The following is a 17,485-nucleotide window of genomic DNA, read 5'->3' as shown; positions in this document are numbered from 1 at the left end:
CTACTGTATTGGACAGGGCAGCTTTAGAGTTTCCCTTTCTGCACCTTTATTCTTTGGAGTTAGAGATTTAGTGCTTTCTACAGAAAAAGTAACTTTTTTTCACCCACCCTCCATGTATTTATTTAAATATATATTAAGTTCTTACTCTGTGCAAGATGTTAAGTACATAACTGTAGAGATTTACTCAGTGAATGGAAGACATTGCTCTGTGCTTTTTCATTTTTGAAACTCTCTTTCCTAATAGCGAATTTTAATACGAATGCCTTTTTCTTCAGTGTAGTGTGGTAGTTAGGCAAATCTGCTTTTACCACAGGTTTTTAAGATTTCATACATATTTCTCATCCCAAACTTCAGATACACATCATTCTAACTTGGACTCTATTACACACCATGTTGCTAGTAAATTTGTTATCTGCAAAATGCACTCTTTTATTCCTGAACTACTTTAGTAGTGATTATATTTGGTATGACTTATGGAATCACCACAAAGTTCTTCTGTTGGTCCTGGCCTTTCCCGCTGACCCCACCCCTTCTTGAAGTACATAGCAACTGCCTACCACCTAGGTTATTGAATTACTTTACATATATTGTTGGGTTTCATCTCAATTAAATTTACAGTTAAGATGTCTATTGTATAATTTTATTCTGGGTAGCTGCATATCCCTTGTGACTTGGAAGCATACAGTCATCATTATTTTTTTTTTTTAAGGAACCCTTTCATTATTTTCCCTCTTTAAGTCTTTTTTTCTCTTTTTGTCTGCTTTTGGGTCTAAAGCCCTTTGAATGTTAACAATAAATAAACCAAAAATGGCTTTATCTTCTTTTTCTTTTCTCCTTTTTCAGTTTTTATATTCCTTCTTTCAAATCTTCCCCAAACTCTTCTGCTTTCTACCACTGTTTTCTCTCTTTTGGGTTCATACTGCTCCAGCTGGCACACTCTCATGGCCAGATCTAGAGGGAGAAATTCAGGTTTTTGCTTACTTCCACTATCTTGGATAGACTAACTTTAATGCATCTAGTTCTTTTTCCTTCATCCTTTTTCATGTGGCCATGCATATGCTGGATTCATTTTGTCCAGTTTCTGTTCACTTTGAATTGCCTATCTTAATTGTTGCTATATATCCACAGTTCCTTATTCTTTTACACTCTGTAGCCATATTTCCATGATGTTGGCAAAGGGATCATCTGTAACAAGAAATTCCAGAAGGAAGTTTATTTTTCCCAGGATCACACAACTTAGCTAGCAGCAGCCGATCCCTCATTCTTGACTATTACTTTTCTTCTACATCACACTTCATTCCAAAATCATAACAGCTTAATTTGAGATACAGTGTCCTATGAATCTTTTTCTATTTTTTCATTCTTGACTGTTCACTGACCTGTTTAAAAGTAAGTTCCATGATCTCTTCCATTCAGGTATGCAAATAAGTTGATGATGAAGCTATATACATATATGCATGTGTACACATTGTATATTCACATACTTCACATATATATTAATATACACTGTATGTGTGACCCATATTGGTATTTTTTTCATGCAGAAAAAATGTTTTTTTTTCTAGGCTCATATTCTACTTGACTGTGGTGATGATAATGTCTGTAAACCCAAACTGGAAGTTTCTGTAGATAGGTAAGTTTTGCTCCAAATAATAAATAGTGTAATAAGAAATTTAAATGGAAGAGCATATTTTTCTATTAAAAGTAATAGTATATTTTAATGAGAATTAGTTATAGGCATGATTTTTTATAATAATAAAACTATCAATATTGAGCTTAAAAAATATACATTATGTTTGCATTAGTTGTCTGGGTTGACCGATCTAGTCCCATTCAGCTTTGAGTAGTGCCACATTATGTCCTCTTAAAGATACATTTCATTGTTGATATACTCCTGACTAAAGGAATCTGATTACCATTTAGATGATATATAAATTACAAAGAATATTGCGAGAATCATGACAAATGATTAATTCAGCTTTTTGGAAAAAATCAGAGAATGAGTAAGTACATACTAACAGTTATAAAATTACTTCAGTAATAGATATGAACAGTAGTGATATATTAGTGGCATCAGTGTTGTCTTTTACTTAGAGAAGCACTGGATTTGCACCCACTATTCTATTTCCGGTTTTCAATTGAGCTGTAAAGCAGTCTTAAAATATCTTGAAACACTGTTGAACATGTCATCTGTATATTTATCTCTTGTTTTTTTGAACAGCCGTGCTCTCCCCATGCAGTCCTTTTTCATTGTCTAGATTTGTATTAACTTATAGAGATCAGAAGAAGATCTATATTGGGGACGACAATCCTCTGACATTGATCGTTAAGGCTCAGAACCAAGGAGAAGGTGCCTATGAAGCTGAGCTCATCGTTTCTATCCCACCACAGGCTGATTTCATTGGGGTTGTCCGCAACAGTGAAGTAAGCAAACTGCCTCTTTAAATATTGAAATGCACTCATAGGTCTCATTAACATTTATGAACTACTCCCCTATTTAGTATAGTGCAAGCTTAGCCATTCTACGTAAGGCTAAACTGCTGGGCAATAGAGTGCCTATCTTACATAATTCCTTTCAAGCCTAATACTTTGTGTAATGCATCGATATAACATTTTTGGAATTGCTAGCTAAGTGCCTGAAACAAGGTCAGCTAGATAAAGTGGCTAAGCCTGTCTATCACATAATTTATCAGAGGTAATATGGTTATGTATCTAAGTCCTCAGGGGATCTTTCAGAAATATTTTTACATTTATATGTGGCATTGTACGTAATTCTGGCTTTTCTCTTACTCCTCATTTGCTCAAATAGATATATTTGCTTTGTAAAACAAGAAAATTAAATATCTAACTATATGATATTGTCTAAGAACTTTAAAGCCTTATGGCTTCTGCTTTTTTTATGGTCATTAATTTATTTTTTTTTCTTTGTCTATCAAAAAGGCCTTAGCAAGACTTTCTTGTGCATTTAAGACAGAAAACCAAACCCGCCAGGTGGTATGTGACCTTGGAAACCCAATGAAAGCTGGAACTCAAGTAAGACATTTTAATTAAATGAATTTTTTTTTCTAAAGAAAGTAGCACAGTTTTTTGTGTGTGTTTTTTTTTATAGTAATTCTTTTAAATAAGTACTTCAAATTAGTGTCTTTAAATTGGTTTTGATTTAGAGTGTAATGATTAACAGAGTTTTATTTAGTTTTGACTAAAATACTAAAATAATGGTTGTGCTATTATACTGTATTCAATAAGCTGGTCTTTATACTACCTTCAGTTTAGCGAATGGATGAGAATATGGTTTAATCTTTGCTATTTTAAACTAATGCTTTAATGAGCTCTTCTTGACAAATATCAAGACTCTCAATCTTAGGTGAGATAAAATTATCTCATTAACTTGAAAGCTACGTGGTTGTTCCAGACAGGATCAAAGGCAACTTGGTTGAATCAGGCTCCCCTTCATCTCCCCTTCAGGTAGTAGAGAAGGTAGCCTAGGAACTTGAGAAGAAGCACTTGATGTGTCTCTTCCCAAATCCTCTAAAAAGTAAAACATATATATTTTGTAAAATTCCTAGTATCAAGGAAAACCGGCAGTGTATTTTGTGTTACTTTTTCAATAGATAGAGATATTGGTAATTTGAAGATCTCTGATAATATGGGGCTAAATATTCCATATTTATTCTTAAACATCTCTCCTACTAGATGGTGTTAAAGGGCATAAACTTACAACTAGTAGTAAGTAAGTCCTGGAGATCTAATGCATAGCATAGTGAGTATAGACAATAATGTTGTATTATAATCATCAAACCTACTAAGAGACTAAGTGTTAATTATTTAAACCACAAAAAAGAAATGATAATTATGTGGTATGATGGAGATGCTAACTATCACTACAATGGCAGTGATTACAATTTATAAATGTATCAAATCAACATGTTCTGTACCTTAAATTTACACAATGTTATATATCAAATGTATTTCAAATAAAAATTAAATATTTTATATCTCTTTAAGTTTTCTGTTATAATATTTTCTGTTAAAATTCATTATTTTTAGACATGCAATCTCTTAGGTAAGAGGGCTTGACCAAAGTACCTTGAATTGCATTTTTTCACATATATTTAATACAGTGTTTCATTAATAAGTGAAAATACTCTTTATTTTTTCATATTTCATATTCTCATTCTCTCTAGCTTTCCTACTCACAGCTCATTCACTATAGATCATTACACATTATTTAAAATGGCCAACTTCATGCTTTGTAAAGTGGGAGGCAATTTGGTAAAGTCCCACAGAAATGACTTTTTAATGTGTCATTCTTTTTATTTGGACATTGGATTTGAAATTTCACTAATTAGACATTGTTTTAACTAATGTTCAATTACCATCTTTTCTTCCTCTTTCAGCTCTTAGCTGGTCTCCGTTTCAGTGTACACCAGCAATCAGAGATGGATACTTCTGTGAAATTTGATTTACAAATCCAAAGGTATAAGAACTTTTTCAGTTTATAGTAACTATTGAGGAAATGGTTTTTTTTAAATAAATTTATTATATATTTTAAATATTATAGAATAGACAACTAAGATTTAAGTATTTGATTGTGCCATATATATTTTAAATATTATAGAATAGACAACTAAGATTTAAGTATTTGATTGTGCCAAATAATTTAAATATTTTTAAATTAATATTTATATCATACAAATAATTTTATTCTGTTTCGAATTTGTAAAACAAAACAAAGTTAAGAAATAAAACTCGATCATCTTCTTGGAGTTAAATGCTACTGAAAATAATTATTTTGATTTATATGTTTTTCATTGCTTTGTTGCTTTTAATTTGTTCATTTTTAGTGTCACTACATTTGCCTTTGTATGATTTTATGATGATTATGCACAATTCAGTCCTAAATATATTTTTTTCTTTTTCAGCTCCAATCTTTTTGACAAAGTAAGCCCAGTTGTATCTTACAGAGTTGACCTTGCTGTTTTAACTGCTGTTGAGATAAGAGGGTCAGTATGATTACCAAGTTGAGTATCTTATTCTCATGACTTAAAGTAGTTACTTTTTAAAAGCTTCTTTTGTATAGTAGGCACTCCACGTTTAGTGACAGTTTTATTGGAGCTATAGCTTCTGTAGAAAGATCTTAGCTGTGTGTTTCAGAGCTCCAAATTTTATTTGGTAATCCTCTAGATACAAACCAGATATGGCAGCAGCAGGCACAAAATAAGTGTCTTGAACTTCTATGCAAATTGACATCAATTCACCTGTTAGATTAGATTCAATAAAGAGTAGTTTAAGTGTGTGTGTGTGTGTGTGTGTGTGTGTGTGTGTGTGTGTACACACACATGCATATATAGGTTTTTTTTTTTTCTTTTAAATACATAGTACTTTCTAAAAATTCTTAGTTCTGATTTTATTCATTTAGGTACAGGTTACTTTTGAAAATGAACTGACCGTTTCATTTTGATATTCATGGTAGGTTTTCTTTGGTCATTGTTTAGAGTCTCAAGTCCCGATCATATCTTTCTTCCGATTCCAAATTGGGAGCACAAGGAGAACCCTGAGACTGAAGAAGACGTTGGGCCAGTTATTCAACACATCTATGAGGTTCGCAGTTACTGGATTTAACTAATACCTGGTAGAGAACCAACAAAGAGAGGAACAGATAGACTACTTTTTTTAAAAAAAGTCTATTTTTTATGTAAACTCTGCATAGTTTAAGTATGTATCAGAGATGTCTTTGAATGTTTTCCCTATTATTCCTAGGTTCATTTTTATTGTACCAGTAGCTTTGGTTGGTTAAAGAAAGCAGTTTTAAAACCAATTAGTTCTACCTTAATAAAAGCAATAGGTCATTGACTGTTTTCGCAGTTCTGATTAAAAATTATAAATGCCTGTAGCAGATCATCAAAATTTTGTGTCTGTAGGAAAATTTTCTATGCCATCTTTCATCAATAACTTTTTTATATTTTCCTCTTGTTTATATTTTCATCTTGACACATACTGCCTATACTTGAGGCAAATATTGAGTTTGATCTTTTTTGCATAATAACAGTCATATTGTAATATTAGAGTAACTATGGAAACTCTGCTGTTTCAAATCCTATTGCTAATGATTCCTAAAGTTGACGTAGAATGATTGTAGAATAGATTTTTTCCCAAGGTATTTATATTTTCTTTTCCTCATTAGCTGAGAAACAATGGTCCAAGTTCATTCAGCAAGGCAATGTTAAATCTTCAGTGGCCTTATAAATATAACAATAACACTTTGTTGTACATCCTCCAATATGATATCGACGGACCAATGAACTGCACTTCAGATATGGAGATCAACCCTTTGAGAATTAAGGTAATGTGCTTCATAGGAGCTCTTCCTTATGATGATATTTTATTGCCGTTTTTCTAAACTGACAAAAGAAATGCAAGAAATAAAACAACTATTTTAATCCACAAACCCATCTTGTAAAAATATTTGCGTTTATAACCACTATACTGAGGATTCAATTGTTTATTTGTATAACGAGTAAGGATTGATTCTATGAAGTCCTAGCGAACCATGTATTTATGTAGTGTTCAGTGAGCCTCAGGAGATGTTCCTGAGTGACCCAAATTGACTTTGGTTCCACCGCATTGTGACTTATCCACATATACTATTGTGTCGAAGGTATTTTGTTGTTGAAATTTTTGTCTTCAGAATAAGATACATTTACTGTTGGCTCTCTTCGGTGACCTAGAAAAATGTCATTTTATGGAATTCCATATACTTTGGGATATAGTCATCTCTGTCCTAGCACATATATTTGGATAAGATGCTGTTGCACAATTTAGAATAAGGAAAGTTAAAAAACAAAACAAAAAACATATACTTAAGATTGACATTTCTCTCAGATGTATACCGTGGAATTTCAGGCTCTTCCAGTGTGTTTTATCAGTTTCCCCTTTAGGCTATGCAAGGGGAGATAAATCATGGCTAGGCAGAGGTAACTTTTTTCTACATATTCTGGACTCTTATATTTTCTGTGCTTTTAACCATATATATTAAGTAGTAAATTTTCTGTCATACGAAATTTTCAGTCATTTTGTTTTAATCATGTTTAACAGTTTATGCCCAAATGTAAAATGTTTTCCATTATTATTTATCACCAATCTATTAATGTAATCCTAGGTCTCAAATTCACAAGCAACTGAAAAGAATGACACAGGTTTTGGGCAAGGTGACCGGAACCATCTCATCACTAAGCGGGATCTCACCCAGAGTGAAGGCGATATTCACACTTTGGTAAGTGCCATTTCGACAACAAGCACTTTAAACATTTAAAAATATGTGATTATAGAACTTATGCCAAAGAACATTTCAAAAATAACAACAGCTGTACTTGAAAGAACTACATATATTTTTATACCATTCAGTCTTCTTACTTTTCTTGTTCCTAGTCAAATTAATGTCATATTTTCTTCAAATGATTTATCTTTGTAGATTGTTAATAAAAATATTTTATGTTCCAACTTTTTGGTCTGACTGTACTCCATTAACTGACCTCTTTCTTGGCCTCGCCCTAATCTTTGAGGCTTTAGTGCAGTACTGCAGAAAAAGCCCAGAAGGCCTCAATAAAAATATAAGAATAATTAGCATTATGATTAACTCTTATTGAGTCGGCCTATATAATGACAGTAATGTTATAAAGGCGCTTATCAGTTAACGTTTTGAAATTTAACAGTTTTTCAAACCAACTGGCAGAGAACCTGGTGTAGTGTTTATTATGTTCATTGGTACACCTCAGGTTACTTTCGCATCATCAAATTCCATGTCCTCCTTAGTTCTCATCAATTTAACTGCTCAGTGACTTTTGGCACAATAAATCACTTTCTCCTTTATGAAACACTCCTCATTCACTTCTAGGGCACTACTCTCTTCTGGTTCTGCACCTACCACAACTAGCTACTTCTTAATCTCCATTTCCAGACTTTGAAATTATAGAGAGTATTCCAGGGCTCAGGGCTCAAGGCTCGGATTTCTGGTCTGCTCCACCTACATTCAGTAGATCTGTGCTGTTCAATATTGCAGACACCAGCCACATTTCTAGTGTCTGATAGCCACATGCGTGTGACAACATCGATAGACCTAGAGGGTATTATGCTAAGTGAAATAAGTCAGACAGTGAAAGGCAAATACCACATGGTTTCATTTACATGTGGAATCTAAAGAATAAAATAAACGAACAAAATAGAAAAAGACTCATACAGAGAACAAAGTGATGGTTGCCAGATGGGTGGGGGTTTGGGGGCTGAGTAAAAAAGATGAAGGGATTAAGAAGTACAAACTGGTAGTTACAAAATAGTCATAGGGATGTAAAGTACAGCATAGGGAATATAGTCAGTAATACGTTAATAACTGTGTGGTGCCAGGCAGTACTAGACTTATTAGGGGGATCACTCTGTAAATTATATAAATGTCTAACCACTATGTTGTACACCTGAAACTAATATGAAATAATATTGAATGTCAACTGTAATTTTAAGAAATTTTTAATTAAAAATAAAAATACAAAAATAAATTTTAAAAATAAAATTTTTGTATAATTAAGTTTGTTTTAAAAAAGCCACATGTGGATAGATATGTGAAAAGATGCTCAAGGTCACTAATCACTAGAGAAATGCAAATTAAAACCGCAATGTGATATCGCCTCACACCTGTCAGAATGGCTGTCATCAGTAAATCAAAGAACAACAAGTGTTGTCGAGGATGCAGAGAAAAGGGAACCCTCATACATTGTTGGTGGGATTGCAAATTGGTACAGCCACTATGGAAAACAGTCTGGAGGTTTCTCAGAAAATTAAAAATGGATATACCTTTTGACCCAGCAATTGTACTTCTGGATATTTATCCAAAGAAAACCAAAACAATAATTTGTAAAATGACAGCCCAATTTACAATAGCCAAGATACGGAAACTACCTAAATGCCCATCAACAGATGATTGGATAAAGAAGTTTTGGTTCATATATACATTGGACTATTACTCAGCCATTAAAAAACTGAAATTCTGCCATTTGCAATGACATGGATAGACCTAGAGGTGATTATGCTGAGTGAAATAAGTCAGATAGAGAAAGATAAATACCATATGATTTCACTTATATGTGGAATCTAAGGAACAAAAAGAACAAACTAATCGAAAACAGAGTCGCAAAAATAGTGGAATATTTGATGATGGACAGAGGAGAGGGGAGTTGGGGGTCTGGGAGAATGGGGTGAAGGGTTAAAAAGTACAAATTAGTGCAACTAATTTGATAGAAGGTCACAGGGATAGGGAGCATGGCATAGGGAATGCAGTTAGCATTAATATTCTGACTAGGTGGAAAACCAGAGGAGAGAAGGAGCAATTAGGGAGATCTTTTTATAAACTATATAAATGTCTAACCAATGTACTGTATACTTGAAACTAATTAAAAAAAAAAAAAAAGCCACATGCAGCTAGTGGCTACTACTTTGGGAAGTGCAAATATCTCCATACCGGTGATTCCATCACTGGAGAAAGTTCTGTCAGGCAGTGCTGCACTAGATGATCTTACTCACTCTTGTGGCTGTAAATACCACCTCTATGCAGATGGCTTTGATTTATATTTCCAACCTGATTCTCTGCATTGAGCTCCAGACTTCATTTTTCAACTTTCTACTGCAACTCTTCTTAAGAATTTAATAGGAATCTTAAACTTAATTCTAAGAGCATACCCTTGAGTTTTCCCAACTCTGCTCTTTCTGCAGTGTTCCACATTTTAGTAAATACCAACTTCATTCTCTGTCTAAAACCCAGGCATCATGCTTGACCCATTTTCTGGTTTTCTAAGTTTTTTTACTTTTAGTTCTTATATTTACATCTCTAGTCTATATTAAATTTTTTTTTTTTTTTTTATGTAGTGTGAAGTAGAGGCCCAGATTCCTTCTTTTGCATGTGGCTTTCCAGTTGTTCCAGCATCGTTTTTTGAAAGACTGTTTCTCCCCTTTAAGTGGTCTTGGCAGCCTTGTTGAAAATGAATTGACCATAAATGTATGGGTTTATTTCTGGACTTTCAGTTCTATTCCACTGATCTATACATGTATCCTTCTTGTGCCAGTACCAAACTGTTTGAATTTTGTAGCTCTGCAGCAGGTTTGGAAATTAGAAGTATGCGTCCTCCAACATTTTCTTTTTTTTTCAAAATGTTTTGGCTATTTGGGGTGCTTTTAAAATTTACATTCTTATAACATTCCATATAAATTTTAGGATCGATTGTCCATTTCTGTGAAAAAGGTAGTTGGAATTTTGATAGAGGTTTATTGGATTTGTTTATGAATTTAGGAGTATTCTCATCTTAATATTGTCTTTCAGTTCTTGATATCTTAGGTCTCTTAATTTCTTTCAAAAATACTTTGTAATTTTCAGTGTAAGAGACTTGTACTTCCTTGGTTAAATTAATTCTATGTATTTTATTCTTTTCGATGCAATTTTAAATAGATTTCTTAATTTTGAATTTAAATTATTTTATTTTCAGATTTTTTTATTGCTAGTGTGTAGAAATAGAACTCATATTTGTATATTAATCTTGTATTCTGCACCTTTTCTATTCTTATTAGCTCTCATATTTTTTTTTGTGAATTCTTTAGTTTTGGGGGGGGTTTTTTGTATATACAAGATCCCGTCATCTGTGAATAGAGATAGCTTTTACTTAAATTTCTTTTTTAACCACTTGCTAGGACCTTTTGAATAATGTTGAAAAGAAGTGCTGTGAGTGGGTGGCTTTATCTTATTCCTCATCTTGGAGGAAAGCATCCATTCTTTTCCCATTAAATATGATGTTAGCTCTGGACTTTTCATAGATGCTGTTTATCATATCAAGAAAGGTGGTTTCTATTCCTGCTCATCAACTGGAGACACCATTTACTAGATGGCATTGTTATGAAGTATATGCATGTGAAATGCCTAATGCAGTTTGACCAGCCCATAGAAGATCTGAATATTTGTTACCTTTGGCTGCCTGCCTTCAAGTTGTTGGTAAAAACACTGAATGTGGCAAAGTACATCCATATGTCACTTGATTTTTACAGTGACGTGGAATAACTGTTTAAGATTTACTCTGTTTCTTTTTCTTTTCCTCAGGGGTATTGAGATTGGATTTTCATGTCTTACTAAAATCACCATGCTCTGGGTTTGCCCAGAATGTTGGGTCTAGCTATTGATTCTCAGAAGAATGTTAAGTTTTAGCCATAAAAATAAATCTTTAAATATTATTGGTATTTTTCTATAAACAAATTACATTAAAACCATCTTTTATAACAAAAAGCATTTGTAGACTCTAATATTAGTTTGTCCATTTTAAACATCTCTAGCTTTCACATGAAACAAGTAAAATGTCTGACTTTCAAATATAGAAGAGATGATAGAATGACCTTTTCTTGTAAGTAAACATCTTGTTTTGGCAGGGGTGTGGAATTGCTGAATGCTTGAAGATTGTCTGCCAGGTTGGGCGACTAGACCGAGGAAAGAGTGCAATCCTGTATGTAAAATCTCTGCTGTGGACCGAGACCTTTATGAATGTAAGTGGACAGATGCAGTATTTAGCAAACTTAACCACTTTTCAAAGAAATAAAAATGTCTGACATCTAGGAAATCATTTCATTGTTTTTCCCATATAGAAAGAAAACCAGAATCATTCATACTCTCTGAAGTCATCTGCTTCTTTTAATGTCATTGAGTTTCCTTATAAGAACCTTCCAATTGAGGATATCTTCAACTCCACATTAGTAAGTCATTATTTGGGGAAGTGGAATAAATGCACTCAGTTTAATGTCATAGATATTTTTATTTTATTTTAAATAATGGCATTTTAACTATTTTGATAATTTAAAGTAATTAAGTTATTTGATAGGACTATAACTTAGTTTAATATTATTATTTTTCTTCTCCACTCCAGATTTATTAAAGGTAGACCTTTTACTTTAGCATTTTGTCCCATGTAAGAGATTCTTAGTATATACTAAATTTCATGGGGAAAATTTGGGGAATTTCTCCTTGTAAAGTTAGAAAGTTGGAAATTAACTACAAAGAGTGAGGGAATTTTAAAGAGCTTTAACTTGAAGATTAAAAATGGGACCAACACATCATAAACTGGATTGGATTATCTAAAAATCATTTCAGAAGCAATCAGAAGTTCACCTGTTGTTGGGAGTTTCACGGGTGTTAAGTGTCTGCTATCAATATCAGATATATAATTATAAATTACCATACACAAGAAAAGAAAGACATATGAATACTATTAAAATAAAATATAGTAGAGATTCAAATAGTTGTCGAATAAGTCAGTGAACTATTTTTAAAACTCAAAAACTTTTTTCCACTGACAGGTTACCACTAATGTCACCTGGGGCATTCAGCCAGCACCGATGCCTGTGCCTGTGTGGGTGATTATTTTAGCAGTTCTAGCAGGATTGTTGTTATTGGCTGTTTTGGTATTTGTGATGTACAGGGTAAGTAATGGAATTAGGAGGAGAGGGAGGGAGTGGGGAAGCAGAAAAAAAGGGGGAGGGAGGGAGGGAAGGAGAAATGGAAAAGAAGGAAGGGAAGGAGGAAAGGGACCTTTAATGATGCAGGATGAGCATGAAATACTATTTGAAGGAAGAAAAATTTTACTAAGTGCCATTTAAATTTTCTTGGTGATGATATACTCAGAATACTTTGAATATTCTTCATTGACGTAGCAGCGATGTTAATTTTTCTTCAACTGACAGATGGGCTTTTTTAAACGTGTTCGGCCACCTCAAGAAGAACAAGAAAGAGAACAGCTGCAACCTCATGAAAATGGTGAAGGAAACTCAGAAACTTAACTGTGATTTTTTTAAGTTATGCTACTTCCTGACCCATTAGAATTACCAGCGTCATTATAGGTTTCAGTTTCCTTCATGAGGAATAAAGTTCCAAGACTTGACTGCTGATGGTGCCCGTTGGTATTAACCACAAAATGAGAGCAATATCTGTCAACCTTTTTGTTATAAATAAGTTTAGACATACATTTAATACATATTCACTGACTTGTGTTTTTAGTTATTTAAAATAATAAAATCTCAAGTGATAGTTCTTCAATGTACATAAGACAGGAATTGCCTGAATTACCGCTTTATGTAAAATAGTACTTCCTACAATTACTGTTTCTGATTTGTACGTTGGATTTTGTTGTTTGTTGTTGTTGTTATTGTTCTAAAGCAATCTAGATTTGGACCTTAGCATCCACATCTTTTTGTACAGGTACTTTAATGTTAATACACATTACACTACAGTTGAGTTTTCAAGTGACTAAAGACTTTATAAATGCATTAACTTAGATTTTAATATTACCTACATGGTAAACTTAAAAAAAAAAAAAACCCGTGACCCCATCAAAATTCTTTCCTACAGTAGCATAGGTACAGTATTTTGTTTTAATATAAAAATTAGGTACATGCTATTTTTGTTTATATTTAATCCATAATCCATTTTATTACATTTTGATTTGTATAAGTTTAAGTTGTATTTCAAATCCTTTAAACCAACCTATACTAAAAATTAGTTCTGTAATCAAAAATGCCTCTTGTGTATTAGTTTAATTTCAGCTAAACATCGTGATGCTTAAAGCCATGTAGAGTTGGAAATCATTTCCAACGTACATTTATTCCATCGTATTAGTCTGGCCATTTACAATACAAAAAAAAAGGAATTTAAATTTAAAAACTATGTTGGTAGTATTTAGATAGCATTGCTTATTTAATAGTATGTTCTTAGATTAGAGCAAGAGTTTTTAGCTGAGATTAATTTATTTTCCTCCTATATATGTATTTTTTTTCTTAAATTTCCAAAACGGTTACTGAGAACAGGTCAGGATCAATAAGGAATCTTTACAATTTTGCAAGAACCCTGCACCCAACCCCTCAGCCCCATGAGAAATGCTTAGAGCTGAGATTCTTAAAGTAGCTCACTGGATTGTTTCTAGCGATAGCATGATGCTGCTCATATAGATGTTACCTCATTTTGAGCAAGGTGTAATGTATAAAACCAGCCTCAGCTATCACAAGGACTTATAAAAGGTACTTTTATAAACAATTCAAGTTATTGGAAGCTTTTTAAAACTTACTTAGGGTTATTACCATAAACTACTTTTCTAGGACTTTTTTTAATAAAAGCTGCACAGGTGGCAAGTTGTAGTTTTATATATCTGTAAGGTGATGAATTTTCTAGAGAAATATATGATTTATTCACAGTTCCTCAAAGCCTGGGGATGTCTAGTAATTATACCTATTTTTGTACAATTATATCATGATATTCATTAGAAATTGAGGGTTTAATAGCTTTTAAACTGCTGTCTTCATTAGGCAATGATAAATATTTCCCTTAAATCATTGAATATTTTTCTATGTTTTAAAAATAATTGAAATTGATCTTGCCTTGTCTCGTGTTGTAATTTCTTACACAAGTTGCCGTAGTCATAAAATAGAGGCACATGTAGGTGAATTATACAAGGTAGAACGTTGACAAGACCCTATATTTAGCTTTAGTGAATTTCAAAATTAATAGATTTATACTATAGATTTTGTTAGTAGCTTAAGAGATCTTAGTCATATTCAATAATTATTTTTATTACCAATAAATGTAATTTTTTTTAAAGAAAAAATATTTTTATCCTACGGCCTGCCACGAGACAGTCACCAAGTTGTTCTAGAACAGCTTTTCACCTTACCTGTTTTCCCACCTAATAACAGTCATTCCTGAAAATATATTTTGGATAGAAATTTACTCTTTGAAAAAAAAAAAAAGTTTGTATTGCTTTTGCACAATCTATTCCTTTTACAGCCTCTATTTCAAGGTATAATCTTGTATAGGAGATTGAAGGATATTGTCATTGGAAATTAACTAGGTGTTTTAAATTTCCTTTATGATGTGTAGTTTCAGGCAATAGTATTTTCATTTAAAAATGAAAATTTATATCTCTAAAAAATGTGGTAGCAGTATAATTTAAAAGCCTACTCTTTAAAGAAAATGTTTGGAAAAACGTTGGGATTCTTTTTACCCTAAAGTAGCATGTGAATATATTTGGTTAAAACATCAAAAAATAATCCTATGAAAACTATTTTAATTTTCAAATATTTTAAATACTACTGTATGATTTATTGAGAATTAAAATCCATTTCAAGTATAAAATTCTTATAATATGATTCAGTTTAAAAACACATGAGGTAGAAAATATTTAAAGCATTTGAAACTGGTAAGAAATATTGATACTATTGTTGATTTCTTATACAAGCATTTATTTCAGAATTTGTATTTTGAAAAACATTTGTGTGAAAAACATTCTTTCCTTCCCTTTATCTTTCTCTTGTGATTAATTATTATAATTCTGATTAAGTTTTCATAATTCTGAAATGTAAAGCAATTAATCAAAGTATTAGTACCGCAGTTCTACCTGTGTTATGAAACTACTTATTCATAATAAATGTTCATTAATACTTTATATAAAGAAAAAATTTAAGTATTAGTAACAGAGACTATACTGGCTTCTTTAAGAGGGCTATGAAAGATTAAGTGAACCATGACCCTAAGAGAGAGGTTTATGTGGCAAAAGTGTAGTATATAAGAGATCAGCTGGTTTTTATAAGGCAAACAGAATTTTAAGTTGATAGATGTCCATCCCTATGTTACAGAATATAGTGTCAAGCTTGGGGAAGAATAAGTCATTCTTGGAATACTTGTGTATGACCATTGCCTATTTCAGTGTCACCTTGTTTATAGTCTTGGATAGCTTGCATATGTGGTAGTTTAATAAGAAAAAAATATAAAATTTGAAAATTGAGTATCAAAAATGGTGAATGAAATGACTTAATACTCAGTGTTTTTGGAGAGTTTCCCTTTTAACTTGTTGGTGGGCTAGTTTGAATGATGAACCTATGGACATGCAGCACACATATATGCTTTTATTTCATTTTAATTTCTGATACCTAATGAATTTTTTGGGAGAGGTACTGAATCTTTCATTTTTGTTTTCATTGTTCTCAAGTGCAATATAACAATGTAACCAAACTCATAATTTCAGTCATTATTAATTTAGTAAACTTAATTTAAATGAAGATTTATTAATATTTTTGTTAGCAAGAAGAAATGATTCTGCTGTGGGTATACAAATTAAGTTATTTACCCCTAAAAGGTTCATTTTACATTTTATTTCGGGCTGGACGTGAAGTATTCCCTACTAGTTTTGAAACGCTTTGAAATCTCTTAAAGTAACTTAGTACCTGTGTATATCAAATTAGTTTGCTACTTAAGTAACATAGAAAGTAATTTTCTTTATTTAGTTTCTCTTGTGATCACCCACATTGGGTGAAACAAAATCTTCTAAAATTTGTCACTTGCTAACTTGATCTGAATTTGTGAAAACTGGTACAGTGTTCTTCTTAGTTTCCAATATGTAACTTGTGACTGTACAATAAACTTGAGCATATTGTGCCACATTTTTATATAGACTGTTTTTCCTCTCTGATTTTTTGTTTTGTTTTTTATTTACATAAGCAAGCAATAATGCACTAAAAATATAACTTCAGTGAGGTGACACACCTCTCTAAATGTCTGAATTCTTAAGAGTGTTAGTTATCTGAAAAAAGGTAACAAAAGAATTGTGTTAGATCAATAGAATTCATCCAAACTAAAGCAGAGAGAATGAATGAATGAATGAATGAATGAATGAATGAATGAATGAATGAAAGAAACAGTCTCAATTACCTGTGGGACAATCTAACTAGGTAAACAGGAGTCTTAGAAAAGAGAGAAAATGGGTCAGACAAAAAGTATTGGAAGCCAAAAGCTCTCAAATTTGATCAGAAATAGCAGCCTACAATTTCAGAAGCTCAGTGAACCACAAATAGGACAATCACAGAAAACACTTCTATGCACATCAGGTCAAACTGCTGAAAACTGTACGTTGGAAGAGGTTTACTTCATTGGCTTGAATGCCTAAATCTAATCATCTACATCATCAAAATAGGTATGGATAAGATTGGATTCATCTTGGGGAACAATTCTTCTCTATACGTGGAACTATGAAATTAAAGAATTAAGTTATCTACTCCCAACATAACATGGTGAGATAGGCATATAACAATTATAGACATTCTGGTTCAAAGAAGGAAAAAGGTCACTGGTCCCAAGCAATTTCAAAATCCAGCTGGACAAACTCCATTTGGTTTCCAAGTCTGAATAATTCTCTGTGGCTCATGGCTCTACACTGGGTCATCTTTTTTTTTTTTTTTTTTTGCCCCTGTGAAGTGTAGCACATGTTTACAGCTAAGTATTGGTAAAATTTTGTAGGTCCAATATGCTTTCTGATTTGGTAGTCTGTTCTTTTAGACCCAGGTTGGCAGTGCTTCTGCTGATATAAAATTCAAAAGAAACTTGTGGCTCTCCAGTAGCTACCAAATATCAATTGTCCATAAATGT

At 32.4% G+C, this 17,485-nt stretch overlaps 1 protein-coding gene across 1 annotated transcript in view; it reads left to right on the top strand.

The window, feature by feature from the left end:
• The window catches only part of ITGAV (integrin subunit alpha V), a 78,899-nt gene extending 62,396 nt beyond the window's left edge, over positions 1–16,503 (top strand). Inside the window, 12 exon segments of the mRNA XM_011356435.2 lie at positions 1,566–1,633; positions 2,277–2,424; positions 2,941–3,033; positions 4,398–4,477; positions 4,923–5,003; positions 5,496–5,601; positions 6,185–6,343; positions 7,160–7,273; positions 11,455–11,568; positions 11,668–11,775; positions 12,376–12,498; positions 12,760–16,503. Coding sequence (XP_011354737.1) covers positions 1,566–1,633; positions 2,277–2,424; positions 2,941–3,033; positions 4,398–4,477; positions 4,923–5,003; positions 5,496–5,601; positions 6,185–6,343; positions 7,160–7,273; positions 11,455–11,568; positions 11,668–11,775; positions 12,376–12,498; positions 12,760–12,855 — 1,290 coding nt within the window. The 3' untranslated portion in view covers positions 12,856–16,503.
• The last annotated feature ends 982 nt before the right edge of the window (positions 16,504–17,485 follow it).

The sequence above is a fragment of the Pteropus vampyrus genome, unplaced genomic scaffold (assembly GCF_000151845.1).
Source record: "Pteropus vampyrus isolate Shadow unplaced genomic scaffold, Pvam_2.0 Scaffold2, whole genome shotgun sequence".
Classification (NCBI taxonomy): Eukaryota; Metazoa; Chordata; class Mammalia; order Chiroptera; family Pteropodidae; genus Pteropus; species Pteropus vampyrus.
This window is presented reverse-complemented; position numbering and strand designations above follow the sequence as displayed.